The sequence below is a fragment of the Camelus bactrianus genome, chromosome 2 (assembly GCF_048773025.1).
Source record: "Camelus bactrianus isolate YW-2024 breed Bactrian camel chromosome 2, ASM4877302v1, whole genome shotgun sequence".
Lineage (NCBI taxonomy): Eukaryota > Metazoa > Chordata > Mammalia > Artiodactyla > Camelidae > Camelus > Camelus bactrianus.
In genome coordinates, this window is record NC_133540.1 from 136,122,344 (window position 1) to 136,147,873 (window position 25,530).

General features: G+C 46.0%; 1 protein-coding gene, 1 long non-coding RNA gene and 1 other non-coding gene across 16 annotated transcripts in view; 2 read left to right on the top strand and 1 right to left on the bottom strand.

Moving 5' to 3' along the window:
• Positions 1 to 24,353, bottom strand: LOC123618068 (uncharacterized). 2 transcript variants are annotated; one of them, XR_012502033.1, is made up of 4 exons: positions 24,216 to 24,277; positions 4,795 to 4,925; positions 3,095 to 3,278; positions 1 to 211 (listed from the first exon to the last, which is right to left on the bottom strand). It is a non-coding gene; the product is annotated as an uncharacterized LOC123618068 (long non-coding RNA). The 2 variants fall into 2 exon arrangements; XR_012502034.1 differs by lacking the exon at positions 4,795 to 4,925 and having other exon boundaries at positions 24,216 to 24,353.
• LOC105072069 (uncharacterized) lies at positions 3,646 to 22,963 on the top strand. Its single transcript, XR_012502031.1, has 5 exons — positions 3,646 to 4,088; positions 14,064 to 14,164; positions 21,084 to 21,209; positions 21,931 to 22,077; positions 22,850 to 22,963. It is a non-coding gene; the product is annotated as an uncharacterized LOC105072069 (transcript).
• The window catches only part of RNF212 (ring finger protein 212), an 18,836-nt gene continuing 17,642 nt past the window's right edge, over positions 24,337 to 25,530 (top strand). For 3 of the 13 annotated variants that reach the window (XR_012502029.1, XM_074352165.1, XM_074352174.1), the window contains exons 1-2: positions 24,491 to 24,739; positions 25,078 to 25,139. Coding sequence is in view for 11 of the 13 variants with exons in the window: in XM_074352165.1 (XP_074208266.1) it covers positions 24,631 to 24,739; positions 25,078 to 25,139 (171 nt within the window). In the remaining 2 variants the exon portion in view is untranslated. The other 10 variants (XR_012502030.1, XM_074352142.1, XM_074352157.1 and 7 more) reach the window with 9 other exon arrangements.

Genomic DNA, 25,530 nt, shown 5'->3' on the forward strand with positions numbered 1-25,530 from the left:
CTCTTTACACCAGGCTTTCATTTTAAAGAACTAGTGTCTCTCTGTACAAGAGCACAAGAGCCACAGGACAAGCAGCACATGGTGGAGCAGGAGGCGAGAGGTGAGACTCTGTCTCCCACCAGGACATCAACTGCAGGGGCAGAATCCTCTGAGGTAGCCATTTGGGAACTCTGGAGTCTGTTGATGGCTTGCGCCTCTGGTTTGTAGAAGCCTGGAATGGGAAATTGTGTTAATTTTGGTCAATTTTGGCTCTTAGCACAGTAGCAGCTACCCACCCCTACCCCCAGCCAGGAGGCAGGAGGCCAGGAGGCAATACATCCATTTCTGGAGCAGCCTGAACACAGCTGGTGGGAGCCAGGGTGGCAAAAAAGAGCCTGTTCTCCAAATGCTGGGGATCTGTGCTCTGATCACTGACTGCTGCTTCTAGTAACAAAGATGCAAAGAGGCAGGAGCACCTCCCCTGCTGTTGCAAGCCCCTCCCCACAGCTGGTGTCCTCCAGGTGACCACCCCTTCATTTTTCACCTTTTCTCACTTTTGGGAACCAAACATTAAAGACAAGGGCATTAAAAAAAGAAAACTGCATATACAGGGAAAATTACAATGTGACAACACATGTTGAGGGGAAATCTCAGAAATGAAAACCTTATGTCTACACCTCAGGCTGCTCCTCAGAGACAGCCTACAACTATCCACAACAGCAATGACAACACAAAACAGGAAACCTCAGAGAAGGAGGTCGCCTGGTGCCCAGAGTTACCATTTTACCAGACCCAAATGTTCATGTTCAGTAGCAACAACAAAATCACAAGGCACACAAATAAACAGGGAAAGAATGGACTATCAAAGGAAAAAACAAATTACAGAAACCGTTCTTGAAAAAGATCTAATGGCAAGTACACTGGAGACAAAGACTTTAAAATGACTGTTTCAAAGATGTTCAAAGAACTAAAGGAAGATGTGGAGAAAATCAAGAAAAGGATGTGTGAACAAAACAGAAAAACCAATAAAGAGACGAAACCCCCGAAAAGAAACCAAAAAGAAATTCTGGAGCTGAAAGGCATAATAAATGAAATTTAAAATCCACTAGAAGAACTCAAAGGCAGATTTTCAGCAGGTAGGAGAATCAGTGAATTTAAGATAAGACAATGGAATTTATAGAGTTTGAAGACCAGAAAGGAAAAAGATTGAAGAAAAATGAACAGAGCCTAAGGGCCTTGTGGGATACCGCCAAGTGAACCAACATACACATTGTGGGAGTCCCAGAAGGCAAAGAGAAAGAAAAAGGCAGAGAATATTTGAAGAAATGATGGCTGAAAACATTTGAAATTTGATGAAAGACATCAGTATAAACATCCAAGAAGCTCACTAAATTCCAAGTAAAATGAGTTCAAAGAGACCCCAAAGAAGACACATTATAATCAAACTTCTGAAGACAAAGGCAAAGAGGGGGAGGGTACAGCTCAGGGGCAGAGCGCATGCTTAGCATGCACGAGGTCCTGGTTCAATCCCCAGTACCTCCTCTAAAAATAAACCTAATTACATTCTCCCCCCACCAAAAAAACCCTAAAGAACAAAGACAAAGGCAAAGAGAGAACTTTGAAAAACAGCCAAAGCAGCGACTGTCACATCCAAGGGACACTTGACAGACTCACTGCACTTAGCAGCAGAGACCTTAAGGGCAAGAGCGCCAGTGTATTAAAGGTGCCCGAAGGAAACCTCCATCAACCAAGAATCTAATCTGGTAGAACTTTACATTGTTTTGTAAAGACCTTACTAGTTAGAGATGCACGTGGAAAACTGAGTGAAAATGACCTCTGACCTGGAATTCGCTTTAAAATACTCCAGGAAAAGTACGGGTCTGGTGTGTCTGGTGGTTAAACGAACAGAATTGGGGCTCATCACATAACTCTCTCGTTTTGTGTGCTAAAAAATGTCCACAGGAAAAGGTTCTGTGGAAGTGTGTGGAGATGAAGTGAAGACACCTCATCGGACCAGACCGTCAGGATGTCAGTTTGTAACACGGTAGCAGCAACCATTTCTGAAACGTTCCCTGTGTGCTGGGGTCAAGTGTTCCCGACTCTCTGCACGTGTATCATCCGATCTTTACAACAACCCTATAAACGGGGTCCTAGAGTTATCCTAGCTTTACAGAGGGGGAAACCGCGGCAGAGAGCAGTTCGGGAGCTTGTCCAAGGTCACACCGAAGGTCAGTGGCAGAGAAGGCGAGCCTGGGATCAGCCCTGGCGTCTCAGCTGTAAACACCACTGTGGCCCTTCTCACCAGCAAAGCACTGGTAGTCGCTGTGGTCTAAGTGTGTCCCTCAAAATTCGAAGGCTGGAGTCCTAACGCCCAGTGTGATGGTACTAGGAGGTGGGCCTTTGGGAGGTGATGAGTTAGGTGTGGGGCCAGTGCCCTCACAGAAATGACCCCACAGGCTCCCTCACCCCTTCAGTCACCTGCGAAGTGAGGACACAGCCTTGCTGCACCCAACTGTGCTGGCATGCTGATCTCAGACTTGCAGCCTCCAGAGCCATGAGAAATAAGTGTCTGCTGATTACAAACGATGCAGTCTATGGCATTTTGTCATAGCAGCCCAGACAGACTGGTGGTCAGGGAGGGAGACAGGAGTGGAGGCACCAGCCAACAGGCAGGGAAAGACTGAACCCCCAGGGAGCCAGGTCCCTGAGGGCAAGGAGGTGGGCTCCCAGGCTGGGTGGCTGAGTGCAGGTCACACGCGGAGACAGTGGGCTGGGCGCCATGGCCTGGCCCGGGCACACCCAGCAGCAGACCAGCCGGTGCAGAAAAGCCGACCGAGGGCGCCCCCTCTGAGTGCCGCTGTGCACTGAGGACGTGGTGCCACAGGCTCCTCCTCGCAGCGCGTGGCAGGGACCACCACTTCTTGCCCGCTTGGTGGATGCCCGCCCTGGGTCGCCCGTCCCCCGTCTCCTAGCTAAAGAGCAGCTCTGCGGAACCACCTGGCCGCAGGGTGCTTATCTCTTAACCCGGAAGTGACGCCACGTCTTGGCCTGTTTTCCTGCCTGTTCAAGAGTGTTCGTGATTATTTGTTGAAGCACTTTTTGACAGTATACTCACATTTTAAAAAAACGAGTGTGTGCTGAGCTGGTGACACCCACGTACAGTCGCGGTCCAGCTCATCGTGCCTCCGGGCTCCGCGCCGAGCTGGCGGCACCTTGGTCGTGTCAGACGTTACCACTGTGGGGCGCTGGCGGTGGGTACATGGGACCTCTCTATACTAGTTTTGCAACTTTTGGTGAGTCTATAAATATTTCAAAATAAAACATTTAAAAAGGAAACACTGGGTGCCAGAGCTAAAATAAGCTAATACCTCACACTGAGCAACTTTAACTCTCTTCTGTTTTTTACTGAGAAAACAGCCTCCGAGAGGCGCCCAGGGTGAGGACTCAGTCAGACGCGGGCTCGCGCCTCCTCTGAGCCCCAGATGCCTTCATCCCAGCCCCACCACCCCCCGACAGGCGCACACCTGCTCCTTTCCCCACCCCCATGACCTCCACTTTCTCCTCCCCTACCTCCTGCCCAGCAGTGGAGACAACCAGAAAACGGCCATTTCATTTTGGTCATGACAGCACAGCTCGGGCCACTGCTGGGCACCTGCCAGGTGTGGGGCTTCAGGGTGGCCTCTGGCGCTGGTCCCCTGGCCTCATGTGGCCCTGCAATCCATGAGAACACTTCCAAGTCCTTCCAAGTAACAGAGATGTAGGAGCTCTGATTTAGCCCTGCTTGGCCAGGCCCCAGGTTCAGATGTCCCTTTATCTTGTTCCCTGGGGCTGGCTGTGGTCACCCAAGTGCGGCCGCCACATGTCACTTCTCACAGAAATCAATGTACAAGGTTACCCAAGGAAACCAGACACCAGGAGCAGGGTCACCTGCAACGGATCCGCTGCTGACAAAGCACCACCAGGAGTGGCTGCAGCCACAGAGATGCCAGTGTTAACGTTTCTTCTAAGTTTTTGTTTCCTGCTTTCCACGGAAGCCTTTTACTTCCACATGGGGGAACGAGAGGAAAAGTGCATCATAGAGGACATTCCAGGTGACACGCTGGTGACAGGTAGGTCAGGCATGCCTGCTGAGCGTGGGGCTCGCGCCGCCACCTCACTCAGGCTGCCGACCCTTGATGTGGGTGCTGTTCGGCAGAGGGCCACACTGCACGGTTTTCTCTTGAGATAGTTTGTTTATCCAATTATGCCAGACTGACTTGCAAACAGCCTCAAGAGCCAACTGCGTAATTCTGACAACGGGAAACCCAAACACCACCACAGGACCCAAGCCTGATCCGTCTTCCCAGCTGTCAGGCTTCCTGAAGTAAAAGACTCTCTCATGCTGTTAATCCTGCTAACTGTGGTTGAATTCTCAGAAGGTATGTGAGGTCTCGAGGTGAGCTTGGCAACGCAAGACAGGGCAGCACAAGTCAGGGTGTCTTCTGAGCCTCAGCCTCCGGGACCCACAGTGCCCCACGGGGAGGGGTAGGCGCGGGCAAAGTGCCCACAGAGCCTGGTGAGTGGGGCGGGGTCTACACACTCCTGGCTGAGTGCGCCCACACAGCTAAGCTGCTCCGGCCCAGGGTCTCAGAGCTTCATGGAAAATCCAGTAGGATATTTAACACGCAAGTCAGAAACCGTGTCAGCTTCCCCAGTTTTACAGCAAAAAAGACCAAAGAGAAGCAGGCACTACCTCTAGTGGGGCTGACCCTCTGTCAGTGCTGACCGTGCGTGTTTACATCAATTCAGCCTCACGCTGGACTGTGTCCAACTCACCTCTCAGCTCACCTTGTCCATTACACGTGAATCACAGCCCATACTGCAAAGACTCAGGCAAACACAGCAGAGCCTCCATGGAGGGGCATCTGGGAGGGGTGCTGGGGAGAACCCTCTCTGCCATGTGGCCACTGTGGGAAGAAGCTAGTTTGAGGCCGTGGGGTTTAACTGCCCAGGTCCCACCTCAGCTCTCCCTTGGGCAGCTCCTAGCCCCTCCACTTCATCTGTGAAATGGGATAAAGACTAACAACACGTCTATTCTCTTGGATGGTAACCAATACTGGTAACGCCCCTAGAACCCAGACAGACACACGGAATGTGCTATAAGTGTTTCCTTGTGCTCCCTGACCCCAGGGGCCCCCCGACTCCTGGGTGAATGGCTCTGTGGTTGTTTTCCTGGTAACCTGTGAAATTTTCAACCTGCATTTCAAGGGGAGGAGGGTGACAAGGACAAGGAGGAGGGACAGGAGTGGCTTGCCCACCCTGTCTGCCATTTCATGGCCCACGAGCTGGATGGACTTAGCTCAGGACACAAGCTCAAGAATCACCTCACCCAGTGGAGGGGCTGAGGCAGGAAGGCAGACGCAGCCAGACAGCGTCTGACAGCTCTGTGGGGACACGTCTCAGCCTGGCCTCCCCTTGTCCTGAGAGTCCTTGTCCCCTGTGGACACTGCAGCTCACCCTGGTTCTGCCCTGGCTCCTCCATGACTCCACCTGCTCCACCCACCCACCACCTGGACCCCAACTCCGAGGTCTCCTCAGACAGCTCTCCCAGGCAGATCCGCAGGGCAGAGCGCAGCTACTCAAAGCCTGCTGCAGCCACAGGGAGAGCCTGGAGACGTGTCAGGCCATGTGCTCTAATTTTCCTTTAGAAGAGAATATGGTCCTAGACTCTCAGAATGTATGGGTTGCTAATGGAGAAAAAAATGGAAAAAATACTCAATTTTTTTAAAAAGGCAAGAAAGAACGGATAAAGGAACAAGGAACAAATAGGACAAATGAAAACCAAACAACAATATGATAGGCTTAAACCTAACTACATTTTACATTAAATTAAGTGTAAGTGGACAAACTCTCCAAGGAAAAGGCAAAGACTGTCAGGCTAGACTTAAAAATAAAACAACTATATGCTGTTTTCAAACAAAACCATTTAAATATAAGGAAAGGTTAAAAGTAAAAGAATGGAAAAAGACATACCTGGTAAATATAAACCAAACAAAAGGTGGTGTAAATCAAAGCAGACCTTAACTGAATAAATGTTACTAGAGTTAAAGAGACACCAAAATCACTGAGATTGGGTTTAGTAATAGAAAGGTGTTTTTGAGGTGTTTCCTTCTTGGCTGTTATGAACTTCTTTAAAAATAACTTTTAAATTAAAAAAAATTGAAGTATAGTTGATTTACAATATTGTATTAGTTTCAAGTGTACAGCAAAGTGGTTCAGTCATGTAGATCCTTTCAGTCATTTCAGATCCTTTTCCATTATAGGTTATTACAAGATACAAGATACTGAATATGGCTCCCTGTGCTATATAGTAAATCCTTGTTGTTTATCTATTTTATATATAGTAGTAGGTATCTGTTAATTCCATGTCCCTAATTTATCCCTTCCCCTTTGATGACCGTAAGTTTGTTTCCTATGTCTGTGAGTCTGTTTCTGTTTTGTAAATAACTTCATTTGTATCACTTTTTAGATTCTACATACAAATGATACCATACAATATTTGTCTTTCTGTCTGAATTACTTCACTTAGTATGATAATCCCTAGGTCCATCCATGTTGTAAATGGCAAGATTTAATTCTTTTTATGGCTGAGTAATATTCCATTGTACGGATGTACCACAACTTCTTTATCCAGTCATCTGTTGATAGACACTTAGGTTGTTTCCATGTCTTGGCTGTTGTAAATATTGCCACTATGAATACTGGAGTGGATGTATCTTTTTTAATTAGTTTTCTCCAGATATATGCCCAGGAGTGGGATTGCTGGATAATATTGTAAGTCTATTTTTAGCTTTTTAAGGAATCTCCATACTGCCCTCCATAGTGGCTGGACCAATTTACATTCCCACCCACAGTATAGAAGGCCCCCATTTATCCACACTCTCTCCAGCATTATTGTTTATAGACTTTTTGATGATGGCTGTTTTATCATTGTAGCTTTGATTTACATTTCTCTAATAATTAGCTATGTTGAGCATCTTTTCATGTGCCTGTTGGTCATCTGTATGTCTTTTTTGGAGAAATGTCTATTTAGGTCTTCTGTCCATTTCTTCATTGTTTTGATTTGTTTGTTTGTTTTGTATTGAGTTGTATGAGCTGTTTATTTTGGAAATTACGCCCTTGTCAGGCACATCGTTTGCAAATATTTTCTCCCATTTTGTAGGTTGTCTTCTCATTCTGTTTATGGTTTCCTTTGATTTGAAAAAGCTTATGTTTAATTAGGTCCCCTTTGTTTATTTTTGTTTTCCGTTCTTTTGCCTTGGGAGACCGATCTAAGAACACTGCTATGATTTGTGTCAGAGAATGTTTTGCTTGTGTCCTCTTCTGGAAGTTTTATGGTGTCATGTCTTATATTTAAGTCTTCATTTTTAGATCATTGTTAAAATGAAACAAACAAATTAAAAATTTCATGGGGATCTGTGGGGACCTGAGACCGTGTCTGACGTTCGAGTCCAGGAAGGGCACGTGGTAGCCGTGCCACCTGCTCGCAGCTCTGAGCCCCAGCAGAGTCCAGGGAAGCACACCCATCTAGGACATGAGTGACCTCACACCAGTCGTCAGATCCAGCTAACAGTGCGCTTTTGCTCATTGGGACTAAAAACAGCATGTGAAGAGTTTCAGGCGTTGGCCTCTCACTTTCTCCAGGTGGAGGCAGTCAGGGAGCCACAGAAGAGCACTGGCTGACAGCTTGGGGACTCTGAGCTCTGTACCCGTGTTCTGAGCTGGAGGCAGCTCCTTCCCTGGAGCACCTGGCACAGTCCTGACCTGCCACATGCTTGTCAGCTCGGCCCTCTGGTGTCTGTCCTAAGCCACCAGAGAAGCAGGTGTGGCCCCCACTCTGGCTCAGACAGGAAACATCACGTGCGAAAGCCCTACAGCAATGGAGGGATACTTCACCAAGGGCTTGCAGGTGCCGATGGCACACTGAGTTCTGCACTGAGCAGGCCACAAGTGCTCACTCGGGCTCTGTGCCCTAAGACAGGTGCACCCTTACGTTCTGGGGGCAAGCACGTCGGGCTGCCTGTCTGCGCTCCAGGTCCCCGTGTCCCGCGGGCTGGTCCGTTCACTGGCCGCGAGCACATGGTTCCCCTGCCACCTGGTGGCAGCCGTGGGGCATGACACCTCCTCTGGGGGGCGGGTGGGCCTTGCTCAGCGCGGGAGCTTCGTGGCAAACCTCCCCCGCACTCGTGCATCCAGAATCCCTTCATGAACACTTGCTGTGGGGCCCTCTCCCTCGTCCCCTTCATCCCCATCGCGCTGTGTCAGGAAGCCCAGGGCCAGGCCCCGGAGGCCCATGGAAGAGGTTCGCGGTGCGTCCCTGCACCCGCACCGCACCTTACAGAACCTGCTGGAACAGGAAGGCAGGTGCGGGAGGGTGATGAGCCCCGCGGGGCGGTGGCAGGCAGAGGACGGTAGGCCGCAGGGGTCGGGGTACTTGCGGGGAAAAGCGGAGAGGTGAGTGTGTCCACAGGGGCAGGGCCAGTGCGTACAGGTGCGTGGTGCTGGTGTGGCCCAGCTGTCTCTTAGAGCTGGCCTGGCACCCAGCGGACACCCCCAGGTGCCATGTACCTGGAGAGCCCTCTGACTGCCCGGCTGTGCGCTCCTCTCCAGGAACACCCCGCTGCTTCAGCCAAGGTGCTGGATCAGGCTTAGGGCTTCGCTGCCTCACTGGGTGAATGTGCCACGCGGTCTCGAAAAGAAATGTTTTCTGCTGTTCAGGGGGAACATCCTGTAAAAGTCAAGTTGGCCCTGTTGGCTGGTGGCGGTCAGCTCTTACATGTCCAGTAGTCCTGTCCATTGCCTAGGAGTGTGGCCATCCCAGCTACAAGGGTGGATTCATCTGATTTCTCCTTTCAGCAGTTTTACTTCGCGTGTTTTGAGACTGCGGATGCATTTACGATGGTTGTCTCCCCTTTATCACTAGGTAACACCCTCTCTTTGTCCTTGGTAATTTCCTTTGCTCTTAAGTCTACTTTGCCTGATACTTACAGAGCCACACAAGATTTCTTCTGATCATCAGAATGATTCATCTTTTTAACCCTTTTACTTTTAACCTAATCATAGCATTACAACCAAAGTGGTTTTCTTGAAGACTGCATGATCGTTGGGTCATTTTTAAAAATTCCGTTCTGACCACCTTTGTCTGGTCTCTGGACTGTTCACATGTAATGGAGTTCTTGGTGTATCAGGATTTAGGTCTGCCGCTTTACGGCTTGCTTTCTTCTTGTTCCCTTTGGTTTTTGTTTCTGTTTTCTATTTTGTACCTTCCCGTGGGTCACCTGAACGTTTTATAATACTCCATTTTGTTTTATCTATAGTATTTTTCACTGCATCTCTTTGTTTTTATTAGTGGTTGCTCTAGGGGTTACAATACACAGCAGGTACTTAACTTACCACAGTCTAGAAGGATCAATATTTTACCATTTCAAGAGGAATCAGAAACTTTATGGTCATGCCCTCTGTCCTCCCACCCTTTGTAATACAGTTTCTTAAATACTTCTACATACTTTGAGAACATCATCAGACAATGTTATATTTTTTGCTTTAGACGGTCAAACAACTTTTAAAAACACTTTTACTGTGGTGTAATTCCTGTACAGTAAACTACACATATTCCAAATGTACACTTTGATGAATTTTGATAGATGTATACACCCATCAAACCACCACCACAATCAAGACAGCTAACATTTCCATCACTCCCCAACAGATGCAATTTTTGAATTCCCAATTTATCCCTTCCTTCCCCCTTTAACCCCTGGTAACCATAAGTTTGCTCTCTGTCTGTGAGTCTGTTTCTGTTTTGTTGATAAGTTCATTTGTGCCTTTTAGATTCCACATATAAGCGATATATGGTATTTTTCTTTCTCTTTCTGGCTTACTTAACTTAGAATGATGATCTCCAGGTCCATCCATGTTGCTGCAAAATGGCATTATTTTATCCATTTTATGGCTGAGTAGTATTTCATTGTATAAATACACCACACCTTCTTTATCCAGCCATCTGTTGATGGACATTTGGGTTGTTTCCATGTCTTGGCTATTGTAAATAGTGCTGCTGTGAATACTGGGGTGCATGCAAACAACTTTTTTTTAAAAAACGGAAAGAGGACACTCTATTGTGGCTCCCCTCCAGCCATTCTCTCTTCATTCCTGATCTTCAGTTTCCTTGTCACCATTTTCTTTCTGTTTGAAGAACTTCCTTTAGCAATTATTTTAAAGCAGGTGTTCTGGTGAAAAACTCTTAGTTTTCCTTGACCTAAGAATGTTTTGCCTTCATTCTGAAGGGTATTTTGGTGGATACAGAATTGTTTGACAATTCTTTTTCCTTCAGCACTTGAAAATGTGCCCCTTCTTTCTGGCCTCTACATTTCTCATGAGAAGTCTGCTGTCACTCAAATTGTTTTTCCCCATCAGTAATGCAGCATTCCTCTCTGGATTTTTAACATAATTGTTTTTGTCTTTGGTTTCGAGAAATTTGATCATGATGGATCTGGTGATGGACTTGGGAGTTGAGCCTGTTTAGGGTTCACTCAGCTTCTTGAATCTGTAGGTTTACCTCTTTCCCCAAATTTGGGAAGTTTCTAGCCATCATTTCTTTCAGTGTCTAGTCAGCCCTATAATCTTCCTCCTTTGCTCTGGGACTCGCAAGTTACAGACCTTTGATCACTGTCCTAGAGATTCATGAGGCTCTTCTTTCCATCTGTTTTCTCTCCATTGACCAGACTTGATTATTTCTATCCATCTAGTTCCAGGTTCACCGACTCTTTTCTCTGTCATCTCCATTCTTTTATTGAGTTCATTTGGTTGGTTTTCAACTTCAATTATTGTATGTTTCCTGGTTCTAATGTGTCCATTTTCTTTTAATATCTCTACTCTTTCTTTCTGAGATTTCCCATTTTTCTAGTTATTTTGAGTGTTCAGACTTCTTGTTGATGCATTTTTATGTTGACTGCTTTAAAACTCTTAGGTGATTTCAGTGGCTGTCATTTTGGTGTTGGTGTCCATGAACTGTCTCTCTTCACTCACGGTTCTTGGTGTGGTGCATAACTTTGGAACGTATCCTGGACATTTTGAGTACTATGTTATATAACTGGCTCCTATTCAAATGTTCTATTTCAGCAGGTAGTCAGCCCACTTAGATTCAGATCCCATGTCCTAATGTCCGTTTTCTGAGACTCTGCACTTCTATCCTGATCTGCCCTGCGTGTGTGCTGCCTAGAGGCCAGTCTCAAACCTGGGTGTTCTCCACACTGTTGGTGGGTTCTCAAAGCTTCTGCTCTATTTGTTCTGGTTGGTCACATGCACAGGCCGCTCAGAGGTGTGCCCAGGACTCCCCATGCACAGATTTAAAGAGCGCTTTCTCCAGCTCCCTCCCTAGGTAATCCTGCCCCAACTCCACCTCTGTATTGTCCTTCGCCAAGTGCAGGATGGGGCTTCACCCCAGTCTTCACGTGGAGCAACCACTGGGGTGGGTGCAGTCCCTTCATGCTGCTCACGTGGAGCAGGGCAGGAGTCGTCAGAGGGTCCTGCTGCAGGGCCTGCCCGTTCCAGTCCCTTCCCAAGAGAGCAGACTCTTCCTGAGCAGGTTTTCTTTCTCACCAACAACACAGTGTGTGGTTGCAGATTGCTCCAGCACCCAGGTCAGGTGCACAGGGGTGGGGGAACAAACAGGAGCTCACTGCTGGGTCGCCCTTTGAGTCATCTTCCCTTCCCTGCTTCTCAGTCCTCTGATGGTCGCCTTATACAGTTTGCCCAGAGTTTTCAGTTGTAATTAGCAGGGGAAATAGAGTGAAATGGACTTACTTCATCTTTTCCAGAATCATCATTGTTACCTTTTTGAAGACCCTCTTGAGATGGAGCATTCTAAGAAGTATAGAATATACACTATACACATAGTCAACAAACTTCTGGAGGGAACGAGGCCTGAACTGAAGTCACACCAACACACAGGCCAGGCTCAAGAGTGCCACAGCCTTCCCACCCAGGAAATGCCCCCTTTCCAGGGCTGCCTGCACAGTCATGTCCAGGGTGAAGTTCTCGAGTCAGGTCCCCGTCTGGGACTTTTCCTCTTGCCTCCCAGGGAGTCAGGGTAGCTCTGGAGTGTAGTTCTGGGCTTCGGAATCAAACCACCTCGGCTCTAATTATGCCTCTGCAACTTCTATCTGTGACTTTCTCCAATGCTCAGGTTCCAACTTGTAAAACAGGGACAATACAGAACCCAACACTTTTTACATCTCCACGATTAGCACCTGGTCCAAGTCACCACAGTCATCCGGACTATGACAACAGCCTCCCCGCTTCCACTTTTGACCCTTCTTCATTCTTTACTCCACGTGATAAAAATCTTAAATGAAAGCCACATCATTTCCTCCATCCACCCACCTGCCTCCTCAAATCTTTACAATGGATTTGTAGACCCTCTGTGATCCGGCCCCGCTACCCCTTCAACCTCATCTCCCAGAATCTCTCCATGCTAACGTCACTCCAGCAGCTCTGCTATGCCCTGAACACCACAAGCATTGTCCGCTCCAGGACCTTTACACACACGCCTGCGTGGAGCGATCTTTCCCAGTGGAGGCAGCACTGTGAGGTGGTACAGAGGCAGTCACTGCCTAGGGTTGAAATCTTGACTGTACTACTTGCCAGGTACGTGACCTCGGGCAGATTACCTTATGCTTTGGTTTGTGTGACGATGTGTAAAGTCGTCATAAAAACAACACCTACCTACATGGCACTATTGTTATGAGAATTCAGATTCTAGGTGTAAATTTTTTAGAATGGTGTTTGGCACATAATTTGCACTTAATGGGATATACAGACAGATAAATACGGATGTAATATATATACATGTGATAAATATAAAATTACATACATTTTTTCACTCCCCTATTCTTCTAGATCTTTGCTCAAATGTCAGAAGCCATCCCAGACTCCCCCACGTAACACTCCCAAATCCTCCAGCACTGCCTGTCCCTGTTACTTGCTTTTTCTGACAGTGTATTTAACATCTTCAACATGTATTTACTCATTGTTTCTCCTTGGGAACAAGGACATCGTCTGTTTTGTTCACTCTGTCCTCAGCTCCCCCAACACTGTAGCCCTTGTGAGGTGCTCATTACATACCTGTCAAATGAGGGGGTGTGTAAATGGGTAAGAATATAGTTGACCCTTGAACAACATGGGATTGAATGGCACAGGTGCATCATACATGGATTGTTTCCATCGCACATAGTACCGGACCCATGATCCACGGCCTGTTGAATCTGGGATGTGGAACTGCGGACACAATGGGCCAACTGTAAGTCATGTGTGGATTTCAAACTGCCTGGAGGGTTGACACCCTAACCCTACGTTTTGTAAGAGTCACTGTACTTCCTCAGAGCACAGGAAATGAGATGATGCAGGCTAAGTGCTGAGGACAGAACCTGGCATGTGGAATGTACTGTTAGCTATTTTTCAGCACTTTTCAATGAATGTTAGGTATTTTTTCATTCCCATTGTACATTTCAAGGGTACGAGGGGGAAGTTAAGCCACGTGGTGCTTATCACAGCCAAAATGGATAAAGTGGTTGACTCTTCCAGGGACCCAAACCTTAGCAGGAGCCTCTGGACACAGCAAGAGGAAGGATTCACTATGAACACAGGAGAACTGCTGGGGAGACGCTGGAAAAGGTCGCTTGGTCCTGACCCACAGGGAGTTTACGTCTTAGGTGGAAAGCTTTCATTGGCTTATTTTTTTTATCATTTTCAATAGTCCTCACAACTCTGACACTTAGGAAGGATACATGTCAGACCCATTTTCCTAAATAGGATGCTGAGGCTTGGAGCAGTGAAGTAATTTGTAAAAAGAGTGAGAACTGGACCAAGAACTCTGTATTCTGGAATCTTCTTACTCTGTGACATGAGCTAATGACCAGGATACAAGCTGTTCAGACAAACAGTATTTTGTGACTTGGGTAATTTTTTAATGCGATTCATTCACCAGTGATCACAGATACCTACTTCTTACATTTATTTTATAATGTCTTCTATTTTTGAAACAGGGACTTTCAAGACACAGCAGTGGGACACAGATCGGCATGACTTCCTTCAATCCGCCCCTGGTTTGGGGATGTTTGTGGCTGTTACAACTTACAATGATGAGGTAAAACATTCTTCTATCTCTTGCTTCTGAAATTTTTCATTTCCTAACAATTCATATGTCACATATGCCCACAAACTTTGTAAATCTCTACAAAAGCACTCACCATCCAGCACCTCGTTTTTCACATGTGCAGCTCTGATTAAAGATTCTGCACCAAGAAACTGCCTGCCTTCCACAAACCCACAGTCTAGCTGAGGAGCAGAGATTCCTTACCAGCACCCAAGGCAGGCCTCATGCCCACCACCTGAGGCTGGGCAGAGGGGGCGACAGGCTGGTGACCCCCAAGGCTCTGCAGGGCCATGGCCTTCCCAGAACATGAGGTCAGACGGTCCCCGTCCTGCTGGGCTTTCTGCAGGAACATGGCAGCCTCTGGTCTGTCTGCTCTCAGGACTCCTCCTCACGGAGGCAGCAGAGTAGAAGCGGCACCTGGGCAGAAGGACAGAGTGTGGACCCAGGAGTTGGGGCCACGTGCGAGTGCAGACCATCCTCCATAGCCACGCCATGAGCAGGGAGCTACCACCTTCTTCCTTAGTTTTCTCATCTGCATGATGGTCCTAGCAGACTTGGTTCCCACTGCACCAGCTCTAGGTCCTGTGAGCCGCTCCATCCAGTAACTCACACACAGTTTCAGGGAGTACTTCCCTCTGGACCTGCTGTCCCGAGGACATGCTCGGGGGCAGCAGAGCGGTGGCAGGGCCTCACAGAATGGAACAGCATCTCTCTCGCTGGCAAGGAGAGGGCACTTGATGCAGACGGGCCCAGGTTTCAAGTCTCAGGACAACTGAGCTCAGCTAGACACTGTGACCCTCCCTCACACAGGACCGGGAGCTCCGTTCCAACTAGACGACCGGACACCTGATTCTTGCCTGTGTGGCAGTCTTCTCTTGGTCCACCTGGCACCTACATGACAGGAGGTCCACTGGGACCATTTCGCTAATTCCAGGCACCCGTTAGGACAGCCACCTTCTCCTCCTGATGTCCTCACCTCCTATGCTTCCTGCTGGGTTCCCCCAACACACAGCTCTCCTCTGTGCCTCCCCGGTCATCTTCCATGACCAAGCTGGAAACACATATTAAGCCGGAACCCAAATTTTACTTGTGCTCCCACTGTTGCAGAAAACCCTGTTCACTGTTTCAAAAAGGCAGAGGTGCTTTATTCTTAAAAAAAACACTGCTACCTAAAACAACACCCCCTTCCAGATGGGAGCAGAAACATTTCCATTCATTCTGAAAACATCCAGCAAACACTGGCCATGAGCCTCGGAGAGAGAGGAAATTCACCCCAAAAACGTGATTTTCAGGAAGTCTCTCTCTATTTGGAAGTAAGATGACAAGACACAGCTCTAGTTTTAACGTTTCTTACAAGCTGAGGTCCCCCTGTGAGACCTGGGCAGCAGCCCCACAAGGACTGACTGTTCCTTGTTGAGTCAGTAGGTCTGGGGGCAGAGGGTACTGGCGGTTGCAAACTTGAATTTGTGCAGCCCACGGGATTGGCAGCCCAAGGGAATAACCTGGCTCGTAGGGTCGGCAGGGCAGACAATGAAAATATTCATGTACCATTCAAACCATGCATCTGAATTCCACTTTCCATCTTTCCGTGTCCAATACTCCTATTCCATCTTGTCGAAGAGAAAACCATGAGAGGCAGAATGACTTCCACAGGATCACATCATCAGCAAGTGGCAACACTGAGGTTTAAACTCAAGCAAGTCTTTTTCCAACACCCCAAACCAACAGGTATTCCAAACATGTTTGCTGACGTGACTCTCCACTAGAAGCAGACCACGTGGAACCCTGACATGACACTAAGGCTCAGAAACTGAATTTAATAGGTAATGAGGAGTCACTTGAGTATTTTTTCAAGGAAGAGGACTCTTATTTGTAAAAAAATTAGAAATCAACTGCAAAATCTGACTCTTGAACGCAGTTTTATTTAACAAAGTTTCCCTGTCAATGGTCGCTTAAGTGGGATAAAGTAGATGGCAAGACCTGTTAATTTCCCCAAATCAAAATTGAAAGACCTAAAAAAGGAGAATCTTTGTTGCATTTTTCTACGTGTAATACACACCTGTTTTAAAAATTATTTAACAGACTACACTTTAGAGCAGTTTTAGGTTCACAGACAATTCTGCAGCAACTACAAAGGTCCCGATGCCCTCTGGCCCCACACAAACACAGCCTCTCCCACTAGCAGCCAGAGAGCAGTGCGGCCATTACAGCTGGTGACCGACACTGACCTGTCACAACCACACGAAGCCCACAGTCTACGTTAGGGTTCATTCCCGGTGGTGTACATTCTCATATTTGACAGATGTGCAATGTCATGTACCCACGTTATAGTATCAACACAGAGTAGCTTCACTCCCAGAAAACTCCTCTGGAACCCATTTATTCACGCCCATGTATCCACTCCTCCCTACCCCTGGCAACCACTGACCCTTTTACTTTCTCCACAGTTCTGCCATTCCCAGAATGTCATATAATTGGAACTATACAGTATGCAGCCTTTTCAGACTGGTTTCTTTCACTTAGGAATATGCACTTAAGTTTCCTCCATGTCTTTTCATGGCTTGATAGCTCATTTCGTTTTACTGTTGAATAATATTCCATTGTCAGGATGTATACCATGGTTTATTGATCCATTCACATGCAGAAGGACATCTTGGTTGCTTCCAGATTTTGGCTATTATAAATAAAGCTGCTATGAACATCTATGTGTAGGTTTTCATGTGGACACAAGTTCCCAACTAATTTGGGTAAATAAATGACACGACTGTGGTATATTTATACAATGGAATACTACTCAGCCATAAAAAATAATAAAGTAATGCCATTTGCAGCAACATGGATGTTCCTGGAGATTGTCATTCTAAGTGAAGTAAGCCAGAAAGAGAAAGATGAAACACCATATGATTATCATTTATATGTAGAATTAAAAAAAAAAAAAAAAGACAAACGAACTTATTTATAAAACAGAAACAGACTCATAGACATAGAAAACAAACTTATGGCTACCAGGGGAGACGTGGGTAGGAAGGGATAAATTGGGAGTTTGATACTGGCAGATACACAATACTATATATAAAATAGGTAAACAATAAGTTTATACTGTATAGCACAGGGAACCATATTTAGTTATCTTACAGTAACTTATGGTGAAAAAGAGTATGAAAACAAATACATGTATGTTCCTATATCACTGAAGTATTGTGCTGTACACCAGAAATTGACACAACATTGCAAACTGACTATACCTCAATAAAAATATATTGAAAACTAAAAATAAAATACATATATATTTGGAAAAAATGGCACAACTGCAGGACTGTATGGTAAAAGTACACTTCGTTTTGAAAGAAGCCCCAGACTGTCTCCCCAAGGGACTGTACCACTTTGCATTCCCACCAGCAGTAAATGAGGGCTAATGTTCCACATCCTCACCAGCATTTAATGTTGTCAGTGTTCTGGATTTTGGTCATTCTAGTAGATGTATAGTGGTATCTCAGTGTTGTTTTTAATTTGCAATTCCCTAATGACATGTGATGGGGAGCATCCTTCCACGTGCTTATCTGCCACGTCTTCATTGGCGAGGTGTCTGTTCAAATCTGTTACCCATTTTTAAATTGATTTGCTCATTTTCTCATTGTCGTTTTCAAAATTCTTTGCATCTTTTGGATAACGGTGCTTTATCAGATATCTCCTTTACAAATAGTTTCTCCCAGTCTGCGGCTTGTCTCTTCACACTCATGACAGAGAGACAGCTTTCTATTCTGCAGAGAAGTTTTTAATTTTAATGATGTTTAATGTTAAATGTTTAATGAAGTTTAATTTTAATGAAGTCCAGCTTCTCAATTCTTTCTTTCATGGCTCACACCTTTGGTGTTGTACCTAAAGTCATCACCAAACCCAAGGTTGTCTAGATTTTCTCCTATGTTGCCTTCTAATATGTGGTCTACCTTCATGAGTGGTCCATGTGAGCTTGAGAAGAATGTACACTCTGCTTTGTGGGATGAAGCTGTCTACAGATAATTATATTGAGTTGGTTGATGGTGCTATCAAGTTCTACTGTGTCCTTGCTGATCTGCTGCTGGATCTGCCCACTTCTGGCAGAGGGTATCAAAGTCTCCAACTGTAACAGTGGATTCTTCTGCTTGTCCTCGCAGTTCTTCCAGTTTTTGCTTCACGTATTTTGACACCCCGTTGTTAGATGTGTAGACGTTAAAGACTGTCTTCCTGGAGATCTGACCTCTTTATTATTACATGACACTCCGTTATGTAATTATCCCTGATAATTTTCCTTGTTTTGAAGTCTACTCTGCCTGAAGTTAATATAAATATTCCACCTTTCTTTTCATTAAGGTTAGCATATACATCTTTCTCCATTCCTTAACTTTTAATCCATACGTGTCTTTTTTTTTTTAAAGAGTTTCTTACAGACAACATATACATAATTGGGTTTGGTTTCTTGATTCACTCTGATAACGTCTGTTTTGATTGGTGCATTTAGACCACTAACATTCTAAGTGACTATTGATATAGTTGGGTTAACATCTACCATGTTTGTTTCTGTTTTCTAGTTACCATCCTTGCTCTTTGTTCCTATTTTTGTTTTCCATTCTTTTTTTGTCTTTGGTGGTTTTAATTATTTTATGTGATGCTATTGTATCTCTTTTCTTAGCTATCAACTATATTTCTTTCAACTTTTTTTTCCAGTGGTTGCCCTAGAGTTTGCAATATACACTTTGGACTAATCCAAGTTCACTTCTAGTAACACCCTATCACTACACAGGCAGTGCAAGTGCCTTATGATAACCAAGTAATCCTAATCCCTATCTCCCATCCTTTGCATCTTTGCTGTTAGTCATTTTATTTACATGCAAACTATAATCAATACATTGTTGCTGTTATTTTGAAAGACTTATCAGCTCAGTTACTAAGAAAAATAAAAGTTTTAATTTTACCTTCACTTATTCCTTCTCTAATACTTTCCCAATATTCACATAGATCTGAGTTTCTGACCAATATCATTATCCTTCTCTCTGAAGAACTTTTAACATCCCTTGCAAGGCAGGTCTATCAGTGACAAATTCCCTCAACTTTTGTTTGAGAAAATCTTCATTCTTCTTTCATTTCTGAAGGAGAATTTTGCAGGATACAGAATTCTAGGTTGGTGGGTTCTTTCTCTCAACACCTTAAATATTTCACTCTACTGTCTTCTTGCTTACATGTTGTCTGAGAAGTTGGATGTTAATTCTTATCTTTGCTCCCCTATAAATAAGGTGTTTTTCCCCTCTGGCTTCATTTCAAGATTTGTTCTTTATCTTTGACATCTGCAGTTTTAAATACCATATGCCTAGGTGTAGCTTCATTGGCATTCATCCTGCTTGGTGTCCTCTAAGCCTCCCAGAGCTGTGGCTTGGAGTCTGACACTAATTTGAAGCTCTCAGTCATTACTGCTTTAAATGTTTTTTTCTGTCATTTTCTTTCTTCTCCTTCTGGTATTCCCATTACATGTATGTCACACATTGAACAGCTGTCCCATAGTCCTTGGATATTCTGTTCCTTTTCTTTCTCTGGTCTTTTTTCTCTTTACTTTGTAGTTTTGAAATTTTCTGCTGACATAACCTCAAGCTCAGAAATTCTTTCCTCAGCCCTGTCCAGTCTACTAATGAACCCAAAAGCACTCTTTGTTTCTGCTACAGTGGTTTTGATCTCTAGCATGTATTTTTTATTCTTCCACAGAATTTTCATCTCTGCTCACATTATGCATTTGATCTTGCATGTTGTCTACTTTCTCCATTAGAGGCCACAGAATATTAATCATGCTTTTTCTAAATTCCTGGTCTGATCATTCCAACATCCTGCCATATCTGAATCTACTTCTGAGGCTTGTTCTGTCTTTTCAAATTGTGTTTTTTGCCTTTTAGTATGCCCTGTTATTTTTCTGTTGTTGCTGACAGTTGGACATGATGTGCTGGGTAAAAAGAACCCAGTGCTGGTAAGTTGTAATTCTCTGTATTGGCTTCTCTCTTCAATTCTGGGGGCAGCAGTTTGCCCCATGACCTCAATTCTGTAACAGATCTAAGAACTGATTTTCTTGTTATGAAGCTTTTTATTGTTAAGACACAGTGACAACTACCAAGTTCCTTATATGCTAGACTGAAAGTCCTATACCTGTTTTTCAAAATAACAGACAATATAGAAATATACTAAGCAGAAAATCAAAGTTCTCCAACAAATATAACTGCCTAACAGCTTGGTATGTACTCTTCAGATCTTCAGAATCTTCTTCAAAGTATGTGTCCCTTTATAAATGATATTTTTAGAAAAACAGGATCCTATACAGACCGCTATACCGCAGGACACCATGGCACCTTTAGTACAGGGATGGGTGTAACATTCTTTTACTGCTTCCTAGCATTTCTTCATTTGGCTTCTCCTAAATTTAATCAACCTCTACTGAAAAGTAATAGTTATTTCAAAAATGAAAATTTTTATTTACAAATAATTGTGCTTTTACACGTAACTCTACTTGTACCTTTCCACGGGATAAACTTCTACAGGTAGCGCTGCTGAGTCAACAGCCGTACACACTTTTAATTTTTAATACATAGAGTCAAATCACGCTTTAAAACAGTTGCTCAGTTTACATTCCCAAACAGTCAGTGTTTACAGATCATATTTCTCAGTACTATCCCTGGGTACTTCTAAGTCTTTGCCAACCGGATAACTAATAGAGAATACCTTACTGTGGTTTATATGTTTTTGATTACCAGCAAGGTTAAATATTTTTCATGTTATTGGCCATTTGAGTTCTTCTTAAAGAACTGCATGATTTTTACTAGAGTATACAGGGGAGATTTATTTTTTAAATGGAAAGTAAATAATAAACTTAAATTGTGGATATCCTCCATCCTAGGTATTGTTGTCAAAGCTATATGGCCCACAGGGAACATTCTATTTTACTTCACATTCACCTGGAGAACACATCATTTGCTTAGAATCTAATTCTACAAGGCTTGTGTCCTTCGGAGGGAGCAAGCTGGTAAGTGTAAGCCTCCCGTGCCTCTGGCAAGGAGCACGGCATCAGCACTCTTCAGGCATGACACCGACATACAGAACTGTTGCACCCAGGACGGCTGGAGGTGTGTGAAGGCCCTGTGCCCAGACCTCAGCACAGCAACCAAAGAGGGAGCTGCCGAGCTTGGAAGGGGTTCATAGGAGAACTATAAAGTTGATTAAAGGGCTTGAAAAATGAGAACTGGGAGGGAAGGTTAAGAGAACTGTGATTATTCAGGCTTGAAAACAATTGAGGGCTGAGGGTGAATTAACAATGGAATTCCAATAAATAAAACTCTTACACGGTAGATGATGATTGGCCATTTTCTAAATATGCTGAGAAGACATGATGAGAATGTATACTTTAGCATTAGAAATTTAGTTACACGTGAAGAAAATTTTCCTGAGAGCAGTCAATTTCTCTCAGGGCCACAGGCACTCACCTAACAGTGAACAACAGTTCAGGAAGATACAAGTCCTCTTTCAGGCCCGAAGGTACCATTTTATGCATCATTATACAGAGATAGACCACCGAGTATTACGGGGACTTGAGTGTGGTCAGGAAAAAGAGAGCTCGAGGATGAAGCAGTGTTTGCTCTGGAAAGGGGGAGAGGAGAAAAGGAAGGGATGGGAAGACACAGAGGGCAAAGCAGGGAGAGGGCGAGCTGGGCTGAGAACATGTTTCTTTCCTTTTCCTATTTGTGCAGCGGATCCACTTAGACATTCGAGTTGGAGAACACGACCTTGATGCAGCCATTGCTCAAGCAAAGGACAAAGTTAATGAAGTGAGCTTCAAGCTTGAACATCTAATTGAGCAAATTGAGCAAATAATCAAAGAACAAAACTATCAAAGGGTCAGTCTGCCTACTCAGCTATTCAACCTCTCCCTGCAGGAATGTAACTCTCAAGACAGAGCCCCTGAACCAAGGGAAGAATAAACTGCCTGTCCCCCTTTCTTTGAGCGAGAGCTGTGCGGACACGCAGGGACTGGGGGGAGTGATCTTCCACTGTCCACTGGACCGTGAGCTCCTCCAGGAAAGGGATTGCGGCTCATTCACCTGTAGGCTGAGCTCACAGAATGAATAAATAAGGGCTTCCAAACACACCCGAGGACCTGGAGAGTCTCAGTGTGCCCACTTTCTAAGTCACAATTTTGTTCTTGTGACATTGTTTCCTGGGGGACTGTGCTCAGTGGACTCTGGTCAGACGTGGGCTCAGATCTGCTCCACCACTTATGAACCTTCTACCACCTCTAAGCGTCAGTTTCCTTATCCGGAAAACAAAATGAGCACAGTGCTGCTTAAAAATAAGGACTCAAATGATGAAACTCTAACACTATTATTAGGTAATGATCACTCTGTTTGATGGTGACAAATAAAACGCATAAAGTAACAGATCAAATACTTGATCTCTTACACCAGAGTACAAAAATGTTTTATAAGGTTGACTCTTACTCCTTGTCTTTGGCTCACAACACATCTTGGCTTAGAAAATCAGATATTGCACATTGGCATAAGATATTACCTGGGCAACATTAAGTAACTTGAATGCATAGAGCACCTTCTCCTCAAATTCATGCATGATGTACCTTAAGAAACTAAACCTGCCTATTTCTCTTCTTCGCAGGACCGTGAAGAAAAATTTCGAATAACCAGTGAAGATACAAATAACAATGTTTTATGGTGGGCATTTGCACAGACACTAATCTTTATCTCAGTTGGAATTTTCCAAATGAAGTACCTTAAAGACTTCTTCATAGCTAAGAAACTTGTTTAAAGTATTAATAAAGGCAAATAACTACCTTCTAACCTGCATAATGCTTAATAAATCAAAATACATATTCATAAATGTGCATTACTTTTATGATTTCAAAGCCATCAGAGGTCAGAATTAGTGCTACAGCATTGTGACGCTGAGTAAATGTCACTTTAACAATGCAGCTTGTGAGTTTGATAGAATAAGCACATGACTTATTTTAAACTTGCTCTAGATCAGCACCGTCCAACAGAATTTTTTTTTTAAAGCTACACATGAAATTTTAAGTTTTCTGGTCACCACATTTAAAAAGCTTTTTTTTTTTTAATGGAGTAGAATTAACCCTAGTGACATATGTTTAACCAATACCTCAAACATATTCCAGCTTTAACACATCATCAGTATAAAATTATTAATGAGATAGTTTACATTTCTTTTTCGACATGAAGTCTTGGAAATCCAGGTGTATTTTACGATCAAAGCACACCTCAATTTGGACCAGCCACACTTCAAAGGCTCACGGCCGCATGAGGTTCACAGCTGCAGCACGGGACAGAGGGCGCGCATCCTTTCCCGACTGCATTCCACTCAGAAAGAGTCGTCCTTAATCTCTGCATTTTCCTATTTCCCTGAAAGACGGCCACCCTTCCGCACACAAGTAAATGGCCCAGAAACTTTCTCTGAACCAAGTTTTCTCAGTGGGTCCCCACTTGGCCTCGGTGCGGACGGAAACTCTCTTCCACGGGGAGGATGGAGCATCCCACGAGGAGCGCAATTCTATGAAAAGCAACTTCTATTTATTTCCTCTAAATTTTGAAGTAATTATAAGCTCACTGCAGTTACAAAAACTAGTACAGAGAGCCCCTTACACCTGCTCCTCCAGCTACTATTTTTAAAAGGGAAACAATCTCCCCCAGGTCAAGCCTTTTCACGCGTACGAGGTGGGCAAGGGCCGCAGCCCGGCCCGGCGAACCTCGCGCACGCGTTCCAGCCAGTGGGCCCCGGGCCCCGGCCACACCCCATCCGGGCCCCTAATCCCCCCACCTCCCACCGGCCAGGCCCAGGCCCGCTTCCTGCTCCTCCGGCCTGTGGTCGCTCGGTCTCCCCCGCCACCACCTGCATTACGGAGGGCATGAGGGGCCGTCTGGCCCGCCCTGCCGGCCCTCGCCCTCTCGCGCCCGACACCCGGCCCGCCTCCCCACGGCCACCTCCGCCCAGGCCCCGGCCGCAACCTCACCTGACGCCGCCCGCCCGCGGAGGCCCCTGAGCCGCGCCGGCCTCTCCCGCTCCGCGCCTGCGCCCACATCCCGACGCAACCACGCCGGCGCTGCGTGGGGGCCCACGCTGGGCCTGGACTACGGCGCGCTGCCCTCAGGAGAATCCCTGGGCATTGCAGCGTTGGGATGAGCGAGGCGGGTCCGCCTCCCGGTCGTCCGGCCAGAACAAGCCGCAGAGGGAAAGATCTGACTCAGGCCTCCCCGTCTTCCTGGGTTGGTACCTTCCAGCGCTTGAGTTTGGGCGGGAGCCCCGCAGAGCTTACGTTTGCGCAGGCGCGGAGTCACAGCCTTCGGGCCACGCCCAGGTCCCGCGGCCAGGTCTCGCGTGGGCTGCGCGGGGACCCGGCCTGGGGCAGCGCGGACGCCAGGCCCGGCATGGCCAGCTGGGTGTTCTGTAATCGCTGCTTCCAGCAGCCCCGCGGGGCGTCGTGCTTCAGCCTGACCAGCTGTGGCCACGTGTACTGTGACGACTGCCTGCGCAAAGGTCAGGGCGGCGTCCGGGTGGGGGCAGCCCCCGGGCCAGGCCGGCACCCGGACCCCCGGGCAGGGGCCTGTGGGGAGGGGGCCTTTGGTGGAGGGGCGGGGGTCTTGAGGAGCGCTTCCGGGGAGGGCCCTGGGGGGAGAGTCGGGCGCAGGGCGAGCGGCCTCGGTTCCCATCCCACACGGCACCTCATCCCTTTCCAGCTGCCTCCGGGCTTCGGGGAGCGGCGTGCTCAGCGGGGCGAGGCCTCCAGAGGGCGGCCGGGGAGACGTGACACCTGCATCCCTGGCCCTGGCTCCCCGCGTGCGGCGGGCAGAGCGAAACGTGCTTTTCTTTTATAGGTAAAAGGGACGAATGCTTAATTTGTAAAGTTCCATGTCGTACGATTCTGCTTTCAAAACATGTAAGTTGAAATCTGTAGTATCTGAATATTAATCCCAGTGTTTGCTTTTAAACGTGGCGCTCAGCGTTTAGTGATTTGTGGTGTTTAAAGTTTTTGTTCATTTTGCCGGGTGAACTAGGAGATTGTACAGGCTTTCAGAAGAAAGTACAGTAGGCTTGGTTCTGAACACCCCACACAGCTTTCCCTGAAACCAGAGATGGCCAGTTGGAGCCGCGCGTTCCTGGAAACAGATCTCCTCTGGAAGACACAGGCTCCTTGAGAGGTGGTGGGTCTGGTTCTCTTGGGGTCATTTCTGGTTAAGAGAGTCCGAGAAAGTTGGTAAAGTTGATTCTTTCACACTTAGGTTCTAAGATGTGTATTTGGTCTGATGTTCAATCTAAAAATTGGGCTT